At 34.3% G+C, this 25,593-nt stretch overlaps 1 protein-coding gene across 2 annotated transcripts in view; it reads left to right on the forward strand.

Annotated features, from left to right (window-relative positions):
- LOC114181358 overlaps positions 1-25,593 on the forward strand; it is a 34,625-nt gene that overhangs the window by 8,540 nt on the left and 492 nt on the right. For both annotated transcript variants that reach the window (XM_028067783.1, XM_028067784.1), the window contains 18 exons: positions 1,344-1,493; positions 7,715-7,754; positions 7,960-8,017; positions 8,507-8,589; positions 9,678-9,776; positions 9,893-10,008; positions 10,098-10,216; positions 13,855-13,925; positions 14,320-14,425; positions 18,360-18,499; positions 18,619-18,777; positions 18,859-18,962; positions 19,117-19,292; positions 23,213-23,402; positions 23,983-24,082; positions 24,547-24,715; positions 24,981-25,063; positions 25,150-25,226. In XM_028067783.1, the coding sequence (XP_027923584.1) occupies positions 1,344-1,493; positions 7,715-7,754; positions 7,960-8,017; positions 8,507-8,589; positions 9,678-9,776; positions 9,893-10,008; positions 10,098-10,216; positions 13,855-13,925; positions 14,320-14,425; positions 18,360-18,499; positions 18,619-18,777; positions 18,859-18,962; positions 19,117-19,292; positions 23,213-23,402; positions 23,983-24,082; positions 24,547-24,715; positions 24,981-25,063; positions 25,150-25,226 (2,040 nt within the window). The remainder of the gene's footprint in view (positions 1-1,343; positions 1,494-7,714; positions 7,755-7,959; positions 8,018-8,506; positions 8,590-9,677; positions 9,777-9,892; positions 10,009-10,097; positions 10,217-13,854; positions 13,926-14,319; positions 14,426-18,359; positions 18,500-18,618; positions 18,778-18,858; positions 18,963-19,116; positions 19,293-23,212; positions 23,403-23,982; positions 24,083-24,546; positions 24,716-24,980; positions 25,064-25,149; positions 25,227-25,593) is intronic.

The raw sequence follows: 25,593 nt of genomic DNA on the forward strand, positions 1-25,593 counted from the left end.
ATGAACATGAACATAAGTATTCAACATGAGAGAGAGGCTCTTTCAATTAGATGTATAGTCTTCCTCTCTATTATACCAGTTTTGTTGTGGAGTGTGAGGACATGTTAATTGATGTTGTTAAATTCCGTCTGAATATAGGAGCGAAGAAAATGTAGCAGAAAATAGTTCTCAGCATTGTCACTTCTAAGAAGTTTGATTATCTTCCCAAATTGATTCTTAATTTCATTGAAGAAAGAAATAAATGTGTTTAGAAGTTCAGATATGGCTTTCTTTAGATAAACCCAACTGCATCAAGAGAATTCATCAATGAAGGTTACAAAATAAGTAAAATTAAAATAATTGTGTTAAAAATTTACAGAAGAAATCCGCTAAAGACCTTGGGTTTACTAGGCCAACACATTTTTTAGAAAGGCTCTATATTCCATGTTAAGCTAGAGGAAGATAGAGACATTGGGTTGATGTTTATATTGAGAACACGTGCTTTATTTATATTGCGATAAGGAATCATCTAATAAATAGTGGCGATTTGATATCCTCTAATAGCAAAGATGTGATAAGGGAAAAATAAAAATGTTTCTAATAATTCATATTTAATTTAGATATTCCTAATTAGATAGGATTTGCTCCTTATTTTCATAATTATGACAATTGTGTTTCTCCCCTCTCCATGCATAGGTAGGGATGGAGCCAATTAATTTGAGTTTCTTTTCTCTTGACAAGTAAATCTAGGCAAAGTAGTGGTTTAAGAAAAACAACTTTTAAAAGTTCAGCCTTTCTTAAATAGAAACTTTGAAACAAAAACTTTTACAAATCTAGTTTTAAGGGCAAAAGGCATCTACTCCATTTTTTTCAAGAATACTCTACCTAAGAACTTTTAACTTGAAAGTAGGTTTCAAGCTTAATGATCTATAGAATTATTGAATGATAAATGAACAATTTTATCCTTTGATATATAAACCAGTGACTATTTAGTGTTTACAAGATAAAAAAATTTGATTTGGCCCCTAAATGAATACAAATTGATCCCTAGTGTCAAATTTGTCCTTAAATGTTACAAGTTAATAACAATAGTCTCACATAATTTAACCAGACATGATTGTCACACTTAATACACATTCAAAGACTCAATACGTCTTTTTGTACTCTTAGGGACTAAATTAATACAACACTTTAAGGGATCACAAGGACTTTAAATATAAAGCTCTTTTAATTTTAACATCAAAGTAGCTATGATGCTGTAAAGAAGTGAAGACAAATATTACTTTAGGAACATAATGTGGCTTCATTTGGTTTGTCTTTTGAATTTCTTGCTTTCTCTTATTCTTCTAATTTCTTTATTGCAGGGACAACAATGGTGGTAGTTGGCAAGTAGATGTGGACATGTTGGATGGCCTTTTATCTAGCCTAGTTGAATACCTTCAGCTTGATAATGCATACAATATTTTTATTTTAAATCCCAAGCGTGATGAGCGGAAATCTAAATATGGGTATCGGTGCGTATTTGTAGAATGTTGTCATTTTTTATTTATTATATATTATATATATCAAATCCATCAATGTTACCTCTTTTGTAGAGAATCTTGGAATTATACACAGCCCAAACTAATGAGTTTGTAGGCCCAAATCAAAGACCAAAGTAGTTTTTATTTACTGTGTGAAGGAGGGAAATTATTTCGGAGAGAGAAAATGAATTTGATCTGTTTAAAGGGAATGCTCAAATGGGAATTCCTAGAATTTAAAATTAGAGTTTAACTCGATCACAAAATTCCTTGTAAGGTGTGGCCTGTCGAAGGTTCTATTTTTAGACATATCTCTAGTTGACATAGGATTAAGACAACTTTCCAACACTTTCCTTAATGTCCAAGGCAATTCCAGGTGTCTTAAATTTGGATTTAAGGTAGACTATGGTATCTTGGTAAGATTAAAAGCCTATCTCAATTCAAATTATGGTATCTTGGTAAGATTAAAAGCCTAACTCAGTTCAAAAGACTGGCTTGTAAGGTGAGCTTTATGATATCTATTTTAATCATATTTCTTGTTGATGTGAGAATACTATAATGATTGAGACTGCAATTAAGGTAGCCTAAAAGAAACCACAACTAAGGTACGCCACGGGTGACCATCGTTAAAGCAACTCTTTGACAAAACATCTCACTTTTTTTTATAGTTGACAGTTATAGTTGAGGGTATAGGATACCATTGATTTGCTAGGGAGCTTTTACATAGGTCACATAATATGTAGAAGGAGCACATTGGCTCAATTCATTGATCATTAAGCTAGGTTCAGTTGCTTTATGACTGACAAATCGGGTCTTCTTCAGGTCCATTGTGGCAATGCACATTGAGATGAAATAAAAATGCAATGCCAACAACGTTCACTGAAATCACCAATCACTAGGTCAAGAAGTAAGAAAACACCATTTAAGTGATCTATGATTTAGTGGAATCTATGTAACATCTCAATGTGAATCATGTGGCGTTGCAACCTTTTACAATGACGTTACCAGTATGCACATTACTACCATAGAGCATTGCTATCTCATAGTGCAGTTACTATTCCTTTGATTGTGACTTTATGGTAGCAACTTGTCCAGTTAATGACATTTATATTAAATTAGATTCTGTAAAATATTTGGGATATCATTATAATAAGTATGAAATTTTATAATTGTAATTTTGCCAAAATATAGTTGTTTTTCTTTTTTTTCCTCTTTATCGATGTATTTTTTGAGTCCTATTTTGTTGTATACTGTAAATGCTAATCAAAGTATAAACATGGTAGAAACCTGATATCTTTAAAGAGAAAATAAGTGATTTGTCCCTTGGATACAAGGCCGAACTTGCCGTATTTTAGCCATCTACACCGCCCTTTTCCCAAAGGTCCCAATTTTCTTATAAAGGATGATCAACATGATTTGCTATCATAACTATTTGTTGTAATAGCATATTATTAGAATAAAAATATTTTGAATATCTCCATAGTAATTAAGAAAAAATATCTCCATAATATCTTATTTATTTGAACATATTTTTATGTTGTTTTTTAAAGATTTTTAATGATTTGGTTTTGTTGCCAAACATGTCCTTTTTGTTACGAATCAAAGCGATAAGGGTCGAATCTTTATTATCTCTTTGTTTTTGTGTTTTCCAATGTTAGTAGAAATAAGTCAGTTTGTGTTGTATAGTTTATACAGTAGATATAAGTCAATTTGTACAACTGTTTAGTTTTATCAGTGAGTTAAGTCAGTACAATTGTCAGTGTGTGATGAAATTATAACATTTCAATTGATTTTCAATTCAATTTCTTTGTTTCGTTATTCAATTTAATTCATTTAAGATGGTATATAGAGCACTTTTTTCGACGATCCATCTTCTTCTCTAAAGTTTTTTCAATGTGTTCTTCATGATTCAGCTAGTATCTCCATCGTTGTTGTCTCTGTTTTCGTGGTTTATTATTTTCAATTTTTCTCTCTAGTTTTGCTTTGGTGAATTCTATTTTCCTAGAGTGAATTACACTTTGAAGATGGTGAATTGTTCTCTCTGCTTTTGATTCATTGAATTTCACTTTCTAACGTCTTTCTTTCCAATGACAATTATTGTGAAACTTAATGAGGCTCGTGTATTGGAGTTTCTTCTCGTGGTGGAAATTCTGGTAGAAGTTGTGGTGACAAATTTTCCAATTTTCAATGTTAAATATGTCTCAAGTTTGGAAACAGCCCAATGTTTCGCATTTCATATCTTTAATTTCTTATCAGCCTCATGAATCACTGTAGTTCATTGATCTTGTTACATAACATTACATTCCTTATTCGGCTTGTTCATATTAAACATCTAATAGTTGGGTAAATCCTAATAATAAGCCCAACAACAATGTTCGACCTAGTGTAGTGCTGGTAGTTGAGAATAAAAAGATAATATAAACTTGGAAAGAGACTCTTCTTGTGATCTTCTATTTATAATGATAGAAACTGTTTCAATGGAAGATGAAAGACCAAAAGACTACCCTAGATTCCTAGGTACAACTCATAGAGTGAACTAAACACATAGGTACAACTGGAAGTAGTTCCCAACACATGACTCCCTACTTTAGACTTAATAGTTACTCTAACAATTATTCTTACACTCTCCCTCAAGCTGGAGCATACATATTGTATGAGTTTGGAATAGATAAACTCAATCCGAGAGCTCCTTAAGAACTTGGTCAACACATGTAAGTTGGTCATTTGATCCAACAAACTCTAAATAACATCTTTTCTTTAGAACCTTGACTTAGAACAAGATGCACTTTGACACAACCAACAACTAAAGGAATTGGATGACTGATTATAATGGACATCAAGAGTGTGCTATCAAAATCAGAAGCACAATTAAGTCCAAATAACTCCATTGGTAGAGACAATTTGAGCACAAATTGCAAAGTAGACATCTAGATTTGACAAAATATTTGGAGATGTTCCAGTGACAAAGAAGGTTACTGCACTGCCATATGACAACGGCCAACAGATAGATGTCGATGAACAACTAACAACAACTATGGAGAACAATATTAGATGGTGGTGCACAACCACAACTTCAATTAGGATGAATCAGTCCAAGAAGATTGCCATCAACGACATATAGCAGCCAACAGTGGCAAACAACGATAAACTTAGGCCGAATAAGATTACCATGAACATTGGATGGTGGCCAATAGTGGTTGACAACGACAAACTATGACAGACTAGATTGCCATTCTTGAATGACGTGGACAAGGACAAATAGACGATACTTTTACATAATAGGACAAGATATAAACTACATGCGGAAGAGGAATGACATGATAGGTGAAATTCCAACAGAAGATGAATAGTAGCTGGTTGGAATTGAACCACTAAAAATGATTGAGACAAATAAGCTATTCCTTGCAGGCTTGACAAATTTCCCAAATCACTGGAATAGACCTGAAATAGACTCCCCCTCATGCCGTGAGAAACCTTCAACCTATAACTTTGGTTGTGAAATTCTTTGTCTGGCTCATAACTAATGTAGGGGCTCATAACTAATGTAGGGGCTTACAAAGAATGAAATAGCCATTATTTGATTAAAACAGCAAGAAACCAGTGAGAATGTGTGAAAACAATGGTGGCCCTAGGGCGATTTTGAACCATGTTGAACAAAACTTTGAGGGTCAAAATGAAGGCAGTAAGGTCTGGAGAGATTGGCAATAGCAGTGCGATGGAGTTCCAGTTAGCAGAAGGCAGCGCGTGCACGTCACGCGCCTAGCAGCGACTGATAGATGTTGAACGTGTGGCGGTACATGGATGAGAGTTAGCCACTTGGTGCCGGCCAGCAACAACGACAATACCGAGAGAAACTCAGACCACCTGCATTGATACCAAGTTGAGAATAAAAAGATAATATAAACTTGGAGGGCTTAAGGGACCCCTCTTGTGATCTTCTATTTATAATGATAGAAAGTTATAAAATGGAAGATGAAAGACCAAAGACTACCCTAGATTCCTAGGTACAACTCATAGAGTGCACTAGACTTTTAGGTGCATCTGAAAGTAGTTCCCAACACACTACTCCGTACTTTAGACTTAATAATTACTTTAACATTCATAAATTTAACAATTATTCTAACACTGATGAAGTTTAATTGTCAGGGAAATGGCAATGCCTCTTGGATACCAAATCCTGGTGCAAGCTTTCATGTTATTGGAGAACCACAAAATATTAAACAACTTTAACATTTTTATGGTCTAGATGAAACTTTTGTTTGAAATGGTGCCGACTTAAGTATTTATGGTGTTGGTTAACTTCTTTTTGTGTCACCTTATGATTCACATGTTATTCTTAAGCTAAACAATTTGTTACATTACATGCCCCTTCTGTTACTAAAACTACTAAGTGTTAGTCAATTTTCTTTAATTTTCAATTTGATAAAAGTCTTGTCAAATCTCAGAGGAGAAATAAGGTTCTTCTTCAAGGATTTGTTGGTGTTAATGGACTTTATTCATTCAATAATCTTTAGCTTGATAGTCATTTCTTTTAGCTGTTGTCATCCTCTAAGTCTCTTGACTATTCTTCCACACCTTTGTCTATGTTAAGCACTATTACAAATAATGTCAATAAAGCAAATCCACCTCTCACTGGGCCTCCAATATTGATGACTGCAAATCCACCTTTGGTGCTGCAGTTGTTTTGGGTTCCAACCTGATCTCCGTGGTGGGCTCACAATCGACCTGCAAATTGTTTTGTCATAAAGCTTTTGTAACCAATTGTTTTGGTGCTACAATTGTTTTGGTTACTCTGTTTTGTAACCATTTGTAATTGCTCATAACTACCATGTAAGTTCTCTTTGTTTTTCTATAAGTTATGACCAGCAGAACTGAATAATGTATGATACAATTAATATACAGTACAAATGTTTAAACAGTCACACGACTGATTATGTTGATTCTCTATTACTGATATAGGTAGGACTTACACTACTATTGTCTATGTGGATGACATGATTATTGTAGAATGGGGTGAAAGATAGAAATTGACTTTAAAGAAAAAATTGGCTGCCCAAGCCCTTGGAAAACTAAAATATTTCCTTGGAATAGAGGTTGCTTACTCAACAAAGGCGATTTTCATCTCCCAAAGAAAATTTGTACTTGATCTCTTTAAAGAAACATGTAAGCTAGGACTTCTCATGAGTTCGTATTGAACAAAATTGTATAGTTAGAAGTGAAAAATGCTCAGACCAATTACCAAAATTGCTGTGAAAACTTATTTATTTATCAAACATGACTAGATAGTGCTTATACAATTAGTGTGGTAAGTCAGTTTATGCATTATCTACGAGAAATACACACGTAAGTAGTTGATATAATTCTTCAGTACTTGAAGTCAATCAAGACCGGGAAGGGGGTTATTCTTCTGGAAATACTTTGATCCTGATATATACTTATGAGACTATGCAAATTCTGTTACTGGTAGAAAATCTATATGTGGGTATGATATATTTCTTGTAGAAAGTATAGTGACCTAGAGAAGCAAAAAAAAAAAAAAACGGATAGAGTATCTTGTTCTATTGCAAAAGCTTGCTTTCGAGCCCTTGCTGGAGTTGTGTGAAATGGATTGTGGATGAAGATTATACTTGATGACCATAAAATATAGGTTGAAATGCCTATGCAATTGTAGTGTGCTAATAAGTCAACTATGAGCATTGCTCAAATTTAGTCCAACATGATAGAACCAATCATATTGAAATTGACAGACACTTAGTCATAGATATTCTTGACAGAGGTCTAGCGGTTACAATTAATATCCCTATAGGATTTTAGATGGCAGACATTTTCACTAAAGAGCTTCCTCCGGAATTCTAGAATCTTGTAGGTAAGTTGGGAATTATCTATATTCATTTAACAACTTGAGAGGGAGCATTGTAAATAACTAATTATTAAGATAAAAAGTATTCTTAATATCTCCACAGTAATCATGAAAAAACACTTTTATAATCTTCCTATTTATTTCAAGATATTTTTATTTCTTTTCTTAAAAGTTTTGGTTATTATAAATAGAAATGATGAGAATGTAATTATGGTGATTGATATCAGTAAAATAATTCTATATTTTCTTACATAGTTCAAGTCTAGCTTATGCGTATCTATCAACATTCTATGTTATGGCAATGCTTTTGTAACTGCATGTTTTTTTATCTTGTGTCTCTTGCAAAATATTTCAGGAGAGGTTTATCTGAGCCCGAAATAAACTTGCTAAAGGAGGTATATGAAATATTCTGGCTTTTCTCCTTAGAATGTGCACTGCTATTGTGATTTGGTTGTTTCATTTGTAAAATGTATCTTAATATGTTTGGCTTTATTCTGCAGACTTTATGAACTATTTATTAGCAAAAAGTAATTGGTAAATATTTTTCTCTACTCAATCAAGGCCGTCAATGCCAACACTAACAACCACCATATTGTGCAGAATAAGAGTTTGCAAATGAAGCTTCTTCAGGCAGAAAATATTCCTGAAAATCTTCTTGGTATGTGATCGATTATCCTTTTGTCTAAGGAACATAGGACAGGATTCATCAAAGCTGATGACTTGCTTACAGACATTCTATGTTCCAAGCTTGGTGCATAAAAATTTATATGGTTCAGTTTGAGAGGAGTGTTTAAACAGGTTATATTATTTCATTGTATAGCTTTTATAAAATCTGTTTTCGGGTGTACTTAGCCATAGGTTAAACGAACATAGGTTTTACCCTCTTCCTCTTTGAGATATAGTTGTAGTCATCTTTATACACACACACACACAAACATATGTATGCACACATATCAGCTAAGATGAACTGACTGGTTTGGGCAATCTCTAAATTCAAGTAAAATTGACACCGCAAAGTCTTTCCTATATACTTATTCAAATTTTTATTATTTGTGATATACTTCTGCAGTTGATGTCTGCAGTTCCTTTTCATTTCTTATTTCTTTTACTCAGAATCCCTCACTAGCTATTTGATATTGCTCTACAGCTCTTACTAAGATTCAGCGACCGTTGTATGTAAAGCATCCCATGATGAAATTTTCTTGGACAAGAACCGAGGATGCCGATGTTGTAAGTTTTTCATTTCCTTGTATGGGGAAAGTATATATGCTCGTTAATTTTTATTTTGCATGATGTGATATTCAAATCTTATACATGATTGGATGACCTTATGATAGTCTTATACCAAATTCAATTGGTACAAGCTTTAGTTTCTTTTTCTACTTATTTTGAACTCCATTTACTTACAAAACTAACTACTAATCATCATGCAATTCTACTTTATTGATCTCCTGTGCATATAAAATTTGCTACTAGTTGTCCGAAAAACCCTTCTATTTTAGTTTTCTTTTCCCTACTTCTTGCACCAGAATTTCCTTCTACATTATCAATTTGACTTTCCAAAAGATCATCTAATGTGTCACTTGGCTTCCAAATATGCATTTCCCCATGTCCAAGATATTTCTACCCTCTTCCTCTCCATGACTACTATTTATCATGGCCTCTTTATCAGTTACGCAAAAGTTAACTTATAGGAGCTAATACAGAATTAAAAGTGATGGGTAGAGCATTTAGTTAGTGGAGATCAATTACATAAGGCTTAATAGTGTTTCGAGTACCTGAATTTTTTTTGGAATTTTTATTTTTTCTTTCCACCTTCTAAAAACTAACATTTCATTCATGCCTGTAGTTTTTAAAATAAGCGAACTTAGTCCTTAAAGCTAACTGTTTTTTCCTCTATTCTGGTTTCAAATTTTGTGTATTTAAAAAAAAAATATAGGGACTAAAACCAAAGTTTTGAAAGTCGGGAACAAAATCTAAATTTGGAATTTTTTGGAGACCTAAAATACCGTTGACTCATTGGGTAATAGGGAGAATGGACGTGAATGGATCATTTCAAGGAGTTAAAAATTTTAATAAAGGAGAAAGAAACCCTCTCACAACATATATATATGTTTTTTAAACCGCAAAATCATAATCCTCGTATTCTCTCCAATTATATATTTGTTTGCTTCAAGTCAAAGAGTAACTAGGAGAATTTCTATTGTAGCTGTGCTGCTCAGTGCTCATTAATGATTTGAGTCTCTGGTCTCTTTTCTGGAATTCTTGGTGTAAGCATTATTAAATGTTTGCTGTTTTGGTACAACAATAAAATGCAGATGGAATGGCATAATATTTGGCTAAATGCACTCGATAATTTTCGGAGGTTGTATCAAGGGAAAGACATAGCTGATATCATTGAGGTCAAAGCTTTACAGGTCTATACTCATCAGATATGTCTCAACTCTTGACATAGGAAAGCCGATTTAATTACCAAAATTTTTGTGCTACATTTTTTTCTGAAGTTTTCATTTTTTTTACCCTGCATTTCTAGTTACTAAAAGGGAAGTATGAAGACCTGAAGCTCCATCTAGAAAAAGTATTAAAATCTGCAGACTACAGTGGTTTTCAAGCAGAATGTCTAACTGATACATGGATTGGAAAAGACAGGTTCAATTTCTGTTGCTTCACAAAATGCTAAATTTTCACTCATACACATCCCTTTCTTTTTGTTTACGTTTGTCATTGTTTTGCACCAGATGGGCATTTATTGATTTAAGTGCAGGTCCCTTTTCATGGGGACCTGCTGTGGGTGGAGAAGGTGTGCGTACGGAAGCAAGTTTACCAAGTGTGGAAAAAACAATTGGTTCAGCTTCAGGTAGTAATGATATGTTTGATGGTGTGTAATTTATCCAGCTTTAAATCATACTTTTGTATTAGAATATAGTGTTAACTGTCATAGCTGTCAATGACAGCTGTATAGTTAATTATATAGTTGTAATCTATTTGTAGTTAGTTCAGCATAACATCTATAATTTAGAGAACTCTCAGTACTAAGTTTAAGTTCAGTATAATAGTTTTCTCAATATCATATTGAGAGCTTGAAAATCACCAAATCATGGATAATGCTTCTTTGACACAGAAACTGACCAACCACTTCGGTTAGGCGGTCTTTAATTATGTAAGCAAACAAATAATTATTTTAGTGGTAACACTGAGGAAGTGAATTTATGTCTAACTTAACATGACAAAACCAATTTTCAAGGTGAAGATTGTACCTCCTTTGGTTCCCCCTTCCAAAATACAAGCCTCCCCCCCCCCTCCCCCGATCATCTCTCCTTCCCTCCTCACAGCAACCGAATCAGTGAGTGTGTGTCTGTGGACCCCAAGTAATGGGTTTCCATTTTCTCCTCTCGTACACCTTTTGGGCCTTTTTAATTTGCCCTTCTATTTCAATGTTTGTATCACCTGCTCAATCAGAAAATTGAGGGCATGCTCCTTGATAAGAGGGTTGCTAGTAAGCAAATGAATAATCGTGTTGATTCTATACACTACTCACTCATAATGATAATCACTCTCAATGTCAAAATTTCTTTGGTGGTGATAACTATAGCTGCCAGGGACACTTTGGTGGTCAGAAAGGTCACGATGGTCAATGTAACATTCAATGTCAAGTTTGTACGATTACAGTCATACCTGAAGTATGGTGTTACCATCAAGGCTAAGTATGGTCAATCTAAAAATGCTTAGGACAATCATTCAATTTGTAGGGCCCAACTTTACTTGTCCCAACCTTACTGTACTGTAGTTAGTTCACCTTGTGGTCCCAATCAGTTTGCCACTAGTCCTTGAGCCCATTACACTACCTTTTTACTAGCTCAATGGTCCCAAAATTGGAACTTTGATTCATGGGCTACACTCATGTCACAACTACTCCTGAATTTCTGAAGCAATAAGCAATGTCACGTCAAGAGGCTGTCCTCTTTGGTATACTTGAAGAGATTTGGGGAAATAAAACAGTGAATTATTAAGTCACTGTTACAGTTTTACCACTCTTTATAGAGTACAAAGAGGCATAATACAGAGAGTCAAGGCACAACCCTAACCCTAAAGATGGGTTCCCATACATGAATAATAGAAAAACAAAAAAACATTACATTTCAACACTCCCCTCAAGCTAGAGCATATAGATCATATGCTCCAAGCTTGGAACTTATAAATTGAATTCTAGGCCCCCTTAGTGATTTAGTTAAAATGTCTGCAAGTTGTTCATTAGAGTTGACAAACTTAGTAATAAGATCCTTGGATAGTAAGTTCTCTCCAACAAAATGACAATAAATTTCTATATACTTTGTTCTCTCATGAAACATCGGTTTGGAGGCAATGTGAAGGGCTGCTTGGTTGTCACAATATAACTTCATCCGATGGCGGTGATCTCAACGACGTGGTTGTTGCTTGATCTGGACCATCTGATTGGGGGGTCGTCGACCTGAACAGTGGTTTTGACGGCGGAAACGATTGTAGAGATGCCGGAAATAGCGGCAGAGACGGTGCAAATGATAGCGGCTGTGCGGCGGCAAAAAAAAATGTATATGGGGTTATCAAGGAACCTTGGCTCTAGATACCATATTGAATATAGTGAAAACTAGGTTTAGGGTTAATTTTCCTTGTGTCTAAAATACACATAGGGTGAATATATTTATAATAAAGAGTGATACAAGTATATATGGCAACCAAATATAAATATCATAAATAGAAGATATTGTTAAAAACAATGTATAAATATCATAAATAGAAGATATTGTTAAAAACAATGTCAACAATATCTACTAATATCAAATAATTTCTATGTTTCACTAATAAACAATAGACGCTATGTTTCCCTAATTAACATAAAATGCAATATATCTAACATATTATATCTGATGTATCCAAAATGATTATAAATATGAAATCCTAAGAGAGGTGGGTCCAATGTATCATAGTAGTCTTCTACAAATCCTTCATATCTACCCATATCGGAATTGTAGGTAATAAACTCCTAATGATTCTAGTAAGCCTTAGCTCTTCGAAAAGGCACATGCTCTATAAAAAATCCTAATCTTATTTATAGTTTTCTAAGCTTTCACCTATTGTCTACTTTCTTTTTCTGCTTAGTATCCCCATCAATGTACATGAATGTACATGAAGCACTTCATCATGCTAGATGGTGACAAACCGTGATTGTTGAAATGCTATCTCTTGACTTGAACCTTATCTGGGATCTTGATCCTTTTCCACCTGGAAAGAAGAAAGTTGGATGCAACTAGGTTTATGTTATTAAAATTGGGCACAATGGTCAAATTAACCACCTTAAAGCAAGATTGGTTGCCAAAGGATATCCTCAAATATGTTGTCTTGACTATGGTGATACATTTTCTCTTATGCTCAAACTTACCAATAAACTCTTCTTTGTCATGGCTGTTATTCAACATTGGCCCCTATATCTGTTGGATATCAAGAATGTTGTTTTTCATGGAGTTCTGAAGGAGGAAGTCTATATAGAGCAAGCTTTAGGGGTTGTTGCTGTGGGGAAGTGTGGGTTAATTTATAATTGTGTTGATCTCTCTATTGTGTTAAAACAATATCTTAAGCATGTTTTCCGTATTTCTCTCTGAAGTGATTCCAAACTAAACACATAGAATTGTCATATTCTTTGGTTGTGAAGAGGTGCTCAACAACTCTCTTCTAGTTCTTCATGTAACTTCACAGGGTCAACTTGCTGACATTCTCATTAACCTTTTTTAGGGACAGACTCACTGCTCCAAGTTCTCATGTAAGTCCCATTGAGTTTGTTGGGTGGGGCAGATTATAGTATATGCATAATCTTGAGATCCAGAAATAAAAGATGTACCATTGGTTAAATGTAAAACAAAACAACTGCAGTTTAGTTAGAATGAACACTTGGAATGCAATATGTCACCTAGAATCCTAAAATAATCACCTGCAGGTTAGTAGTCTTTCTAAATTTGAAACCTGCTTCTCTAGTATCCATGACTTTACCTGAAGCTACTACAAGTACCATCTTAAGCCTTGGACTTCAGATTCCAATTGATTATAACTGTAGAAAGGATCTTTGGGAAAGCTCTTTTTGTGAATGTGTTTGTGATTTGAAGTAGAATTTGACACTATTGCTCTTACCTGTAAATATAAAGGCTGATACCATTTGTACTGTGTAGTTCAAATATACCACTGTTGGAAATCTTACTGTTTGTTCCAAATAACGCCCTCACACCTACTGTTGGGCTTGGTGGGCAGTTAATATTGGTTGTAGTTCAATGAGGGGTACCTTTGCTTTATGAACCTTGGGTTGTTTTCCTAGTAGTGACGAAGAAAAAGAAAATTACTGGAAACCTCTGACATATTATGTTGACTTGTAAAGTTAAACCTTATTTATTCTTCTCATTGTGCATGGCTTAACTCTTGATGGCATGTTATATTGATGGCTATTTTGATCTGTTTTCTTGCTGATTGCAGAAATTTCGGAAGAAGAAGCAGAAGATCGATTGCAAGATGCTATTCAGGAGAAATTTGCTGTATTTGGCGATGTATGTAAAATATGTCTGATCTAACAATATATTGCATATTGCATATGTTCTTCGAAGAAATGAAGCTTCAGAGAGTTGTAGTTAATTCTATATACTCTTGATAGACTCTACCTCATTCTTTGTCAATACCGAAAACAAATAAAAAAAGTAAAGCGTGGTTCAACCAAAATGATTGAGGATGTGAAACAAATTGTGATAGAAATAAACACTTCTATTCTAAGTTTCTCTCCAGTTGACAGGAATTTTATGTACTGTTAGTCGACTTTGATATCATTGGATGTGAATAAGGATGTTGAGTTGAGAGGAATGTAGGCATCCAATATATGTAGTAAATGTCCCTTCTTTCTGTACTCATTTCTCTAAAAGTGAGTCAATTGTTACTTTAATGTTGCAGAAGGAACACCAGGCCATTGATATTCTTTTAGCTGAGATTGATATATATGAGCTTTTTGCTTTTAAGCATTGCAAAGGAAGGAAAGTTAAGCTTGCTCTTTGTGAAGGTAAATCTCCTTCTGTAGCTCATGGCCTTTAAATTTCTAATTTGAACTTTAAGTTTGTTGATTTCCCTTTTGTATTTGGGTAAAAAATGGTTTGCTTCAATTTCTCATAAAGTCTTGTTTTTTGGACGCGTTGGGAGATAAGAAATACAAAACAAGATATGAACAATGTCATTAAGCTAGGTTGCAACAAGCATTGAAAGTTATAGAACAGAACAAAGTTAGGAAATAGTATATGTAGTTAATATTCTTCAAACCAATATAAACACGAATGTTAAAGATCATCTTAAAATATGAACAAAAATGCAAATTTGAGTTTGTTTTTAAAATATAAGTGATTATGCGTAATGGTTTCAATTCAAATGCCAATCTTGACAATGTGAATGTTTTTCCAGATTCATTATCCATTTATAAACTATCCCACTTACATTGGTATAATGATTCATAGGGAAATAATGAGGGAGAGTGGAATGTATGTTATAAAAGGAAATTTAAAATTAAATGTAGTTATGATGTTAGTAATTTCAGGGGATCGATTTTGTCAGAAAGTCCGTATATAGTGCACCCTTTTGGGGGAATTAGGGGTCTTTTTATGGAGTCTTTGGTTGTGTACAGGGAATACCCTTGGGAAAGGAAGTGTCTTCCTTTGTATGTGGATGTTGGTGTACAGTACTAACAATTGCTGAAATAATATTGCACAAGATATTCAATTATGTGCCTGTGTTTACGTTCAACCACACCATTTTGGTGATGTGTATGTGGACAAATAACACGACGAAGAATACCATGAGTAGTAAGAAAGGAACTAGAGGACCGAAACTCACTCCCCAATTAGTCTGAATGCTTTTAATTTTAGCATTGAATTTAAGTTATGCCACACCTTTAAAATTCTGAAAAAACAGTAAAGGTATCAAATTTGTGTTTAAGGGTATATAACCAAGTGAAACGTGAAAAAGCATGCACAAAACAAATATAATACAGAGAACCATTAGAATAGGGAACATGCGAAGGACCCCAAAGGGAGTAGCAAATGTTGAGTCAATGCCTTACCATGAAATTTGAGATTAAGATATTAGAAAGACTTAAGTATTTTTCGGGAATTAAAGTGCTTCATGCCAGAAAAGATAATCTTCATATCTCTACAAAAGTATGTTGTTGACTTGCTTAAAGAAATAAGGTAGACAGTCTGCAAACTAGCTAGTACTCCGATTGATCTAAGCATAAAGTTAGGAAGTATAGAGGGGGATATTGCAGTGGACAAAGAAATGTATCAAAGACTTGTTGGCAAACTTATTTACGTATCTCATACTAGGTCGGATATTGCTTGTGCTGTGAGTTTAGTAAATCAATTTATACACCAACAAAAGGAGGTTTATTTACAAGTTCTTAGAATTGTTCAATACTTAAAAGGGACACCGGGAAGAGGGATTTTGTTTAAATGAAACAAAAGTGTAAGTCTTGAAGAATATATGGATGCAGGTTGTGCAGGGTCTGTTGTGGATATGATATCAACTACTTGATACTGCACCTTCCTTGGTGGAAATCTAGTTGCTTTGAGGAGCTAAAAACATAATGTAGTAACAAGATCAAGTGCGAAAGCAGAATTTCAAGCAATGGCCCAAGGAATATGTGAATTTCTATGGCCAAAGATTATATTGGAAGACTTAAAGATAAAGTGGGATGAACCTGAGGTTATATTGTTATAATAATTTGCAATTAGTACAACTTACAACATGGTGCAGCATGATAGAACTAAATATATTGAGATTGGCAGACATTTTATCACGGAAAAGCTAGACAGGGGTTTGATTATCACCCTATGTGTGTCCACTCAAAATCAACTTGTAGACATACTCACCAAAGGGTTGATCTGCATTAACTTTGAAAGAATTACATCTATTAGATGTATTGTTAGATATTTTATATATCTTATCTTTATCTTCTATCTTTAGTTTCTTTGTTATTATTATTATTTATTTTGTATATTGGTCTTAGCCCATGTCTCCTTTATTATAAATACATTAACCTATATGTATTTTTACACAAGAGGGAGATTAATCTCAAACCTATTTCACTATATTCAATAATATCCAAGCTGGGACTGGAGAACATTTACCAGTTTGCGAGGGACGGTCAAAACTGTGCATCTCATTATTTATTTTAGAAGTTGTATTATTTTATCCTTGCTGTAATTTTATTCTTTAATACAGGTGTATCTTGCTATTAACTTGGATTATGTATTTAAAAAACAATCCCATATTTACTGGGATTTGTTTCCTTAGAATTATATTTCCTAAAATAAACAACAGGCTCATGTATTAATAGGACCAATGGCCTCATTATTGAAATATTGATGAAATATATTATTCTTTCTAAATTTGAGAGATAGGACGCACTAATGCCTACGTGTACATGAAGAAAAAGTTTACCTGAAGATCCTAAAGCAAAAAGTGCTTAAATTATCATTTGTGGGACTGTTTTGGGGGGTCAAAGTGTTTCACAAGGGTAGAAACATTCTGATTTGCAGAACTGGTAGCAGTAGAAGGACCAGTTGCAGCAGTAAAGGCTGTTGCAGTTCTTGGTGGTCTTATGGAACATTCTTTGTTGAATTGACCATCTTTTAAGCAGTAACTGTAGAACTTTTTAAGACAATGTGAAGCACAACGTCCAAATTCTTCGCAACAGAAACATTGGACAGCACTTAGGTATCATTGTTTAGGCTTTCCTTGTGCAGCATATGCTGATGGAAGAGAGACAAATTTCTGCTTTTCATGGATGTTTGAGTTAGGAAACATTCTTCTAGAAGCTCATTGAGGCATGCATCCAATGATGGGTAGGAACTCTATTCATGAGATAAAATTGGACCAAACACCCTCAAAATCGGATCTCAGTTACATTTGAAATTTATCTGTTTAGTAGTTTCATGAAAATGTTGCTCTATACTTTCACCATCATTTGATAAATCTTCATATACAATGTCAGTGTTTTTGGCCCAAAGATTCATAAATGAGAAAGGAATTCAAAAATTAAAAGACTATCCTGCTGTAATATGGTGACTTCATGTTCTAATTGGAACCTTTTAGCAATATTATTGTGGCTGTATATCCTTAGATAGGCCCACATCTTGGCCGCAGTATTGAATGGTTGGAAATTGAGAACAATACTAGGATCAACGTAGACTATGATAGATCCATGTCTTTACTTCAGCATCTTCATCTTCCGGCCGAACGTGTCCCTCCTGTTGATTTTCTTTTAGGAGCAGAACTGGTGCCGTCAACATAACCTCAAAAGTTCTTATCTTCTATCAATATATGGAACTGAAAAACCGAGGTTGAATAAATAACATATCATATTTGTCACTATATATGAAGTTGAGGAATAAAAAACATGAAAAAATCGTACTAGAGACAGATAAACAAGGATAGTCTTGCAGAACCCAGAGGCTGGGAATTTTGGACAGAACCTAAGATAGGAGTACAGCCTAGCCTTATACCATATTAGACTTCGGAAAATTGCATATCAACAATGTCTTCTGCTCTGGAGAATTCTTCAAGAATTGAAAGTGACTATTGTACAATTCATGCGACCTTACAGCTGGGCTAACTAATTATCAAGATAATTGCATAAATGTAGCTGTACAATCATGCATAAATTGTTGACCAGTAAATCTGTTCCAATAATAATAAATATTCTGTAGTCAACAATTAATAACAAATATTGTGCTAGTCAATTTCTTGGGCATGGTTATCATTTGAAGTATCTGTGCTTCTCTGGTAGTAGTGAGATGTTCTCATTAAGCTTTTATTTGTATGCAGTTCTGTTTTGCTTTATTTTTCACGCTAGTATTGTAGATTTCAGTGCTCAGTTTCAGTAGGTTTAGAAGCTACACGGTTTTATTGTAGCTTTTTGTACAGCTTGTAACATAAGATAATTTCAGAACTTGATGAAAGGATGCGCGATTTGAGAAATGAGCTACAGTCATTTGAAGGTGAAGAATATGATGAAAGTCATAAGAAAAAGGCCATAGAAGCTTTGAAACGGATGGAGAGCTGGAATTTATTCAGTGATACGCATGAGGTCAGCCAGTTGATATTTATTAATTTAGTAAATTAGTATAATGAACTGTATGCCCTCAAATTTTTGGTAGTTTAAATTTATGGTTGGACCTCTTCATTCAAGGATTTACCCCTTTGCAGGAGTTCCAAAATTACACAGTTGCACGTGATTCTTTTCTTGCGCATCTAGGTGCAACGCTGTGGGGATCTATGAGACATATTGTGTCACCTTCAGTTGCTGATGGTGCCTTCCATTATTATGAGAAGATATCCTTTCAGCTGTTTTTCGTGACACAGGAGGTAAGATGTGTGTTTTATCACTTGAAAAGGCTTGCAAGAGCTGAATATTGACATTGCCCTTGTATTCTTTTTTTTTTTCAGAAAGTTAAGCACATAAAACAACTTCCTGTGGATATGAATGCTATAAAGGAGAGCCTTTCCTCATTGACAGTTCCTTCTCAGAAACCAATGTTCAGTCAGCACATGTACGTCATGAATTTTTAATTCTAACCTTTCTTTACCCTACCTTTAATTAGGCATTTGGTTGGTGAAATGTTTCCTTACAACGCTGTGTGTCTGATATATCACGTTGCTATAAATTGTCTCCCTAGTTTTCTACTTACATTACTATGACTTTAGGTTGCCGCTGTCGGAGGATCCTGCCTTAGCAATGGCCTTTGCAGTTGCACGGCGAGCAGCTGCTGTACCTTTACTGCTTATCAATGGAACCTACCGAAAGACAGTTCGAACATATCTTGATTCTTCTATCCTGCAATATCAATTGCAAAGGCTGAATAAACATGGTTCTCTTAAAGGTCATTCCTGTATCCTTAAGTCCTGTTTTAGAGTGGCATTTGTATGTACGTTGAAAAATGAGAATAAGTTGGGCAGTCATCTTGAAGTTGAGAATAAAAAAAGGTTGAAAGGAAAATTTATTTCATCGGATGATTAGTGTATATGTTGCTCAATCTATTTTCATCCATTGCACATTTTTATTCAAAGCAAATTTGGTGGAATTGTATTTTGAAATCTTTATTCAATTAAATAAATAATTAAGTCAGAATTAGAGATGAGTATAAGACAACCTTTGCGCACATTCTATAAGATGCTTGACGTTATACCTCAACTGCTGAATAGGAAGTGTGGCATACCTGATTTGGGATGATAGTAGCATCAATCCTAAATATTACATTAGTTTGCGTGTATCTTCAACTGTTTATAGCTCAGACTTTTAAGCTCATAGTGTTTGCCTCACTAAGTTGCCAAAAGTCAGTCGTGGACTATGTATAATGAATTGGGTTTGTGCAGCTAGTGTTGAATAAACTGGGGGCATTGGAGTATTTGGGGCACAATTATATGCTCAACATATTGTAGTGTTGAGTTTAAGGATTGAAGAGAAAATAATAACTGAGTTTTGTATTGATTCTGAAAACTGAAAATTGTGTGTAGAGAGATGTGTTGGAAGTCCCACATCGACTAGAGATACAGTAATTTCATAATATATATATATATATATATATATATATATATATATATATATATATATATATATATGTGTGTGTGTGTGTGTGTGTGTGTGTGTGTGTGTGTGTGGTTGCAAACCTCACATTCCAAGCCGGTTTATGGGGCTTGAGTTAGACTTAAATCCCATCCTTTAATATATTAGAGCTAAGTTAGAGCCTATCCTAGCGAAATTTCTTGGACATTCTGTTCCACCTGTTATCGGACCGCCCACTAATTTCTAGTTTCACACTCGAGATGAATATATTTCGGCGTGAGGGACTGTGTTGGATGTCTCACATCGATTTGAGATAAGGTAATTTCATAATATATAAGTGAGGTGCAAATCTCACCTTACAAGCCGGTTTTGTGGGTTGAGTTAGACTTCAAAACCCACTTCTAACAAGATGTGAATCTATTACGTCTGTCCAGCTGTACCTAACTGACTATTCTTTACATGTCTGAACAGAAAAAGTTATAGTGAGGTCAAGTGTATGCTGTGTTTCAATAGAAAATAGTTTACACACTCCAAAGCTTGATTCATATCAACTGCTACGGAATGAGCCTTAGTCAAGACCTATGTTGTCAAACTCAAGCATCATAAGATGGTGTAAAGGTCCTTACGGACTATATATTTATTTTATTCAATTTGGTCTCACTATTAATAAAAGTCCCAATCAAGTCCCTCAACTTTTATAAATGTGACCACTTTCTATACAATTAGCCGTAAAATCATTGGCAAACAAATATTTTAAACCTAATGCATAATGACAATTTATAAAACCAACGAACAAAAGGGTCACACTGTTGCTATTTTAAAAATTGGAGGACTTCATTTAACCTTGGAAGAGTTACATTGTTACATTTTTAAACTTGAGGGATTTGGTTGAATCTTTTATTAATAGAGGGACCAAATTGAGCAATATACTGAAATTAAGCCTATTCTTTTTTTTTTTTAATAAAAGGCTCATGTTAGGCATCACTATGATCCTTGGCATCTTAGCTAGGCTGACATCCCAAGGACATTTATCATTTGCCATCACATGAAAATATCATTAAAAACAAAAAGAAAGATACAAGGAACTCATGGGGGACCCAACCAACACCCATGAACAAAAATAGGCAAGCTAAGAAGCTATACACAAGCTAAGAACCTCTATACATAGGAAAAAGAAACCTATTGTGATGAAAATCCAAACTTATAGAAGCTGGCATACCTATATACCATTTAAACACTTTTGTAGAAGACAAGCCTAAACTTGCCAACTGATCCGCATAATGCTTTCCTTCTTGAAAAATATGTGAGACCTTAAAATCAACATCTCTAAAACTTAAGGTATTTCCTTTAACGACCTCTATTAGACCACGGTACAACCTCTTGATGAAAGAAAGCTTTATAGACCAAGGTTGAATCCCATTCCAATTAGAGCCTTCTAAAACTGGCTCTTCTAGCATACTCGATGGCATGCATGGCTCCCATGAACTCAGCAAAAAGGGCATTTTGAACTACAACAAACGCAGAGAAACTCCGAATGTATTCTCCCCTACTTCCCCTAAAAATACCTCCACAAGCAGATAGACCTAGGCTTGCCTTAGCAGCTCCATCAATGTTAACTTTAATCCAGGAAACCTGAGGCAATTGCCATATAACCTGTTTGTACTATATAGGTTTGCCCGGCCTAGTTGTAATGCCAAAAACTTTCAAAACTTGCAAATCAACAACCGTGTTTTGTATAGAAAGCTTAGAGTTTTGAGCAGATCTTCTCACAACATCAATAATGATTCGAATAGACCCTGAAAAATCAATGCTCTCCTGAAATCTTGCAAGGTTTCCCATACGCCAAATCATCCAGACAATCCCAATAAAACAGCATGACGAATCAACCTATTTAAAGGACTACATTGTTTTTTGAGAAAATCAATAATTAAATCAGTAGAAGCAATCATAAAGTCTCCAAAAGTTTGTTTCACCCACAACCAGAACTTCATGCAATATAAATATACTAAGGGACAACATGGCAATCAACTAACTACTCCTATCCTACAATAGTAACAAGTGGTAGGTAATTTCAATTAGATGTTGCACTTTAGGCTTTTTCAGCACTTTATCATTTGTGTGTGTAATGTTGGTGATACTTTGAAGACTTTTCTTATTATATCCATCAACTTTCTTGCATGGTGGTGCGTTCCTTGTATAGGTATCCAAAAGGACCATTGAAGGATGTGTACCTTTGGAGTCATTGCTTGTTAGATATTTTCTTAGAGAGTGATGACTCTCTTCTTACATACTTTGACTTGTAGTACTTTGACGTGATTGAAACACACTCCTTTACTTTACAGTTGACATTGTTCCCCTGACAAAACCAAAAGGACTTTTGTGCATTTATAGTTAGTACCTGGGTCTTCATCTTTATGAGATAGATGTTGTGAGTCAACTGTGTAGGGTTTATGAAATCCTACAAATGTGTCTAGTTCAAAGCACTCTTTAGGTTGCATTTATTCCATTTGACTTGAGTCATCTAACAATTGATAGCATAGTAGACATCTTTTGATAGGTGCTCCATCAAGGTCGTCTAATCTTGGTTCTCTGCAGTTCTTTTAGTGCTATATTAATCCAAGAATACTTTTGAGCAACTTCTCTTGATCTTCTTCTTGCTTCTCTATCTTGCATGCTTTTGATTCTTCAAGATGGAAGTTTTTTCTAACATAGCTGTCTAAACTTCCATTCTTGATGACATATATCTCATGCCATGAGGAATATGGTCATCCATAGGTGACATTATTGTCTAGCGCTTCTTGCTACTTGTAGTGTTGTCCAATACTTTTGTAAGGCTTCTTCTATTATAGTAGCATCCGTCTTCTTCTTTGTGTGAGGTCATCTAACATGGCCTCATTCACTTGTCTTTTGTGCTTTAATCAGACTTGTAGCTTGAAACAAAATTACTCTTGATCATGACTAAGCTTGTTGCACTCTAGATAAATATATCAGAAACACCAAAATTATCTTGTTTGTTATCATCAAAACTTAGATGTCAAAATGGAAAAACATAGGATATGTATAAGTGTAAAATAGTAGGGACTAACAAGGACTTTCTATGTCTAGCATGTAGGGGTTGCTTGTTCTTGTTTCTATGATTTATTTTGTTCATTTCACTAAATATAAGTTTAAAATAAAGTTCTCTTTTATTCTTGATATTCTTGTTATTGATAAATATGAGTATTTATGAATGTGCAGGTAGGCATGCACATTCCAGGTCTGTGCTTGAGGTTCCAATCTTTTGGTTCATCTACAGTGAACCACTTTTACTAGACAAATATTTTCAGGCAAAAGCTCTCTCTGACATGATTATTGTCGTTCAGTCTGAGTCCTCCTCGTGGGAAAGCCATCTACATTGTAATGGGCATTCACTTCTACTGGACTTGAGGTAAGATTCAGAAACCTATCTTTCTACTTTCTAAAATTGCTTATTCATCTTTCTTGCAATCGTATTTTATTTATTTCACTTGGGAAGGGGTAGGGGAAGAGGTGAACTTCTATAAAAAGTTATATTGAACAATTGTGATAGTACCTTTATTTATCACTAATTGAAACACTTGCGTTACACGTGTTCACTTTTCTTTTTTATGATGACAAAAAATTATTATTATTATTATTATAAAAGTAAAATTAAATATTTTTTATATTGATTATAAATAGTTTTTTTATTTTTTTTATTTTGTAGGTAGTTTTTTTTATTATAGATAGTTATTTTTGTTTAAAATTGGTTAAATTTAAAAAAATGGTCAAATCGGAAAAATAGTTAAATTAAAAAGAATGATTATTTAGAAGGTAAAATTGGTAAGGTATTATTTTAATTTAAAAGGATGGTTACTTGAAGGATAAAATTGAAAAAAAAAAACGTGTACCCAAAAGGGAGAATCTCTTTTATATGATAGATAGTAAGTATAGGTACAAAAATCTACTCATCAGTTTTAATGATTTCATCCTCTATATGGACGATAAAGGCAGCCTATAAAAGCTGCAGTTGCTGCCACTGCTGAGCATCTTGCTGGTTTGCTTCCCCTTCATCTTGTCTATGGTCAGGCCCATGAGACCGCAATTGAGGTACATTTTATGTCCAATATTTGAATCCAATCTACTTCTTTGATGCATTTAGTGTTTTCCGTCTACTAAATCCAGATATCTTTCGTTTGTTGAGGTTCAGTTCTTGTGCATTGACTGTACGGGACAATGTTACTCTTCTTTGGGTATACCTACCTAATCCCTTAAAAGGCAACAAATCAGTTAATTTTTACTGTACTCACCTTGCAACTCTCCAAATCTCCCAAAATACATAAAGTGATCTATGTAGCAAAAGAGGCTGCAGCAAGCTAGACCACCTTTTCAATTTGTCCTGGTTGCAGATGCTTAATGCCTTTTTCAACAATATACATACTCATTTAGAGATTAGCATGTGTGAACTGTGTCCCGAGTTCCTAGAACAGTCAATGTCCATGTACTAAGATGTAACTTCTTTTTTAAGTGTATTTGAACTACCATAATGTAAGATTTATCTCTGCATATGACAGGACTGGTTATGGTCAGTAGGATGCAACCCTTTCTCCATTACATCACAAGGTTGGCACATTTCGCAGTTCCAGTCTGATTCAATTGCTCGAAGCTATGTCATCACGTCCCTCGAAGAATCAATACAACTGGTTAATTCTGCCATTCATCTTCTGCTAATGGAACGTACTAGTATCCTTACCGTGTAGCACTGCAGCCGTTTAATGATAAAAAAATTACTATTTCAAAATGCATCAATGAGATCATTATTAAAATGCGCATATCATCTATTTCTGCAATTTCTTTAGCGAGTAACACGATGTATCATCGCATTTGCGTTGTGTAAGAAAAAAATATATTAAAGCATATATTATCAAATTAAACCATCTGAACCCAAACCTGCCCTTTGTTTTTCTTGAGACACAATGAGTTAATTTGAATTCTTAACAATGTAAAGCTGAAAAAACGTTCAGGATCTTCCAGTCCCAAGAGCTTGAGCTTGCAAACAAGTACAATTATGTTGTTAGCCTTTGGAAAAGGGTAAGTGGTAGTTATTTGTAGCTTCTATTCAATTTTCAATCATATTCTTAAGTTCCTGAATGTGTTATGAATGTTGTATTCTTCAGGTATCAACTGTCACTGGAGAATTGCGTTATATTGATGCATTGAGGCTATTGAACACGTTGGAGGATGCATCCAACAGGTTAGGCACTATTCTGCAATAAGCATTTTAATGGCCTGCTTTAAAATATAGGCCAGGCTCAGCTGTCAAATTTTTTAAACATGGCCTGTTGGGTCGGGTTGGACTTTCTTGTCGGTTTTGACAGCCCTAGTCTTTATTACATGAATTTGTTCACATTTGCTTTTCGTTCCTCTTCTTTTCCCTCATTCCAATATACTTGCAAAATTTATCTAAGGATGAAAATATGGTGAAGCTCAACTATTTTTACTTTTCTGTTGCTCTTCATTGGTTAGTAGCTAGTGTTTTCATGTAGACCTACTTTATCTTTTCTTTAAGTTGGACTTGAAAAGCTCTTAAATTTTATTTTTCTGAAATTTGTTAGTTTTTG

The sequence above is a fragment of the Vigna unguiculata genome, chromosome 4, assembly GCF_004118075.2.
Source record: "Vigna unguiculata cultivar IT97K-499-35 chromosome 4, ASM411807v1, whole genome shotgun sequence".
NCBI classification, from domain to species: Eukaryota; Viridiplantae; Streptophyta; class Magnoliopsida; order Fabales; family Fabaceae; genus Vigna; species Vigna unguiculata.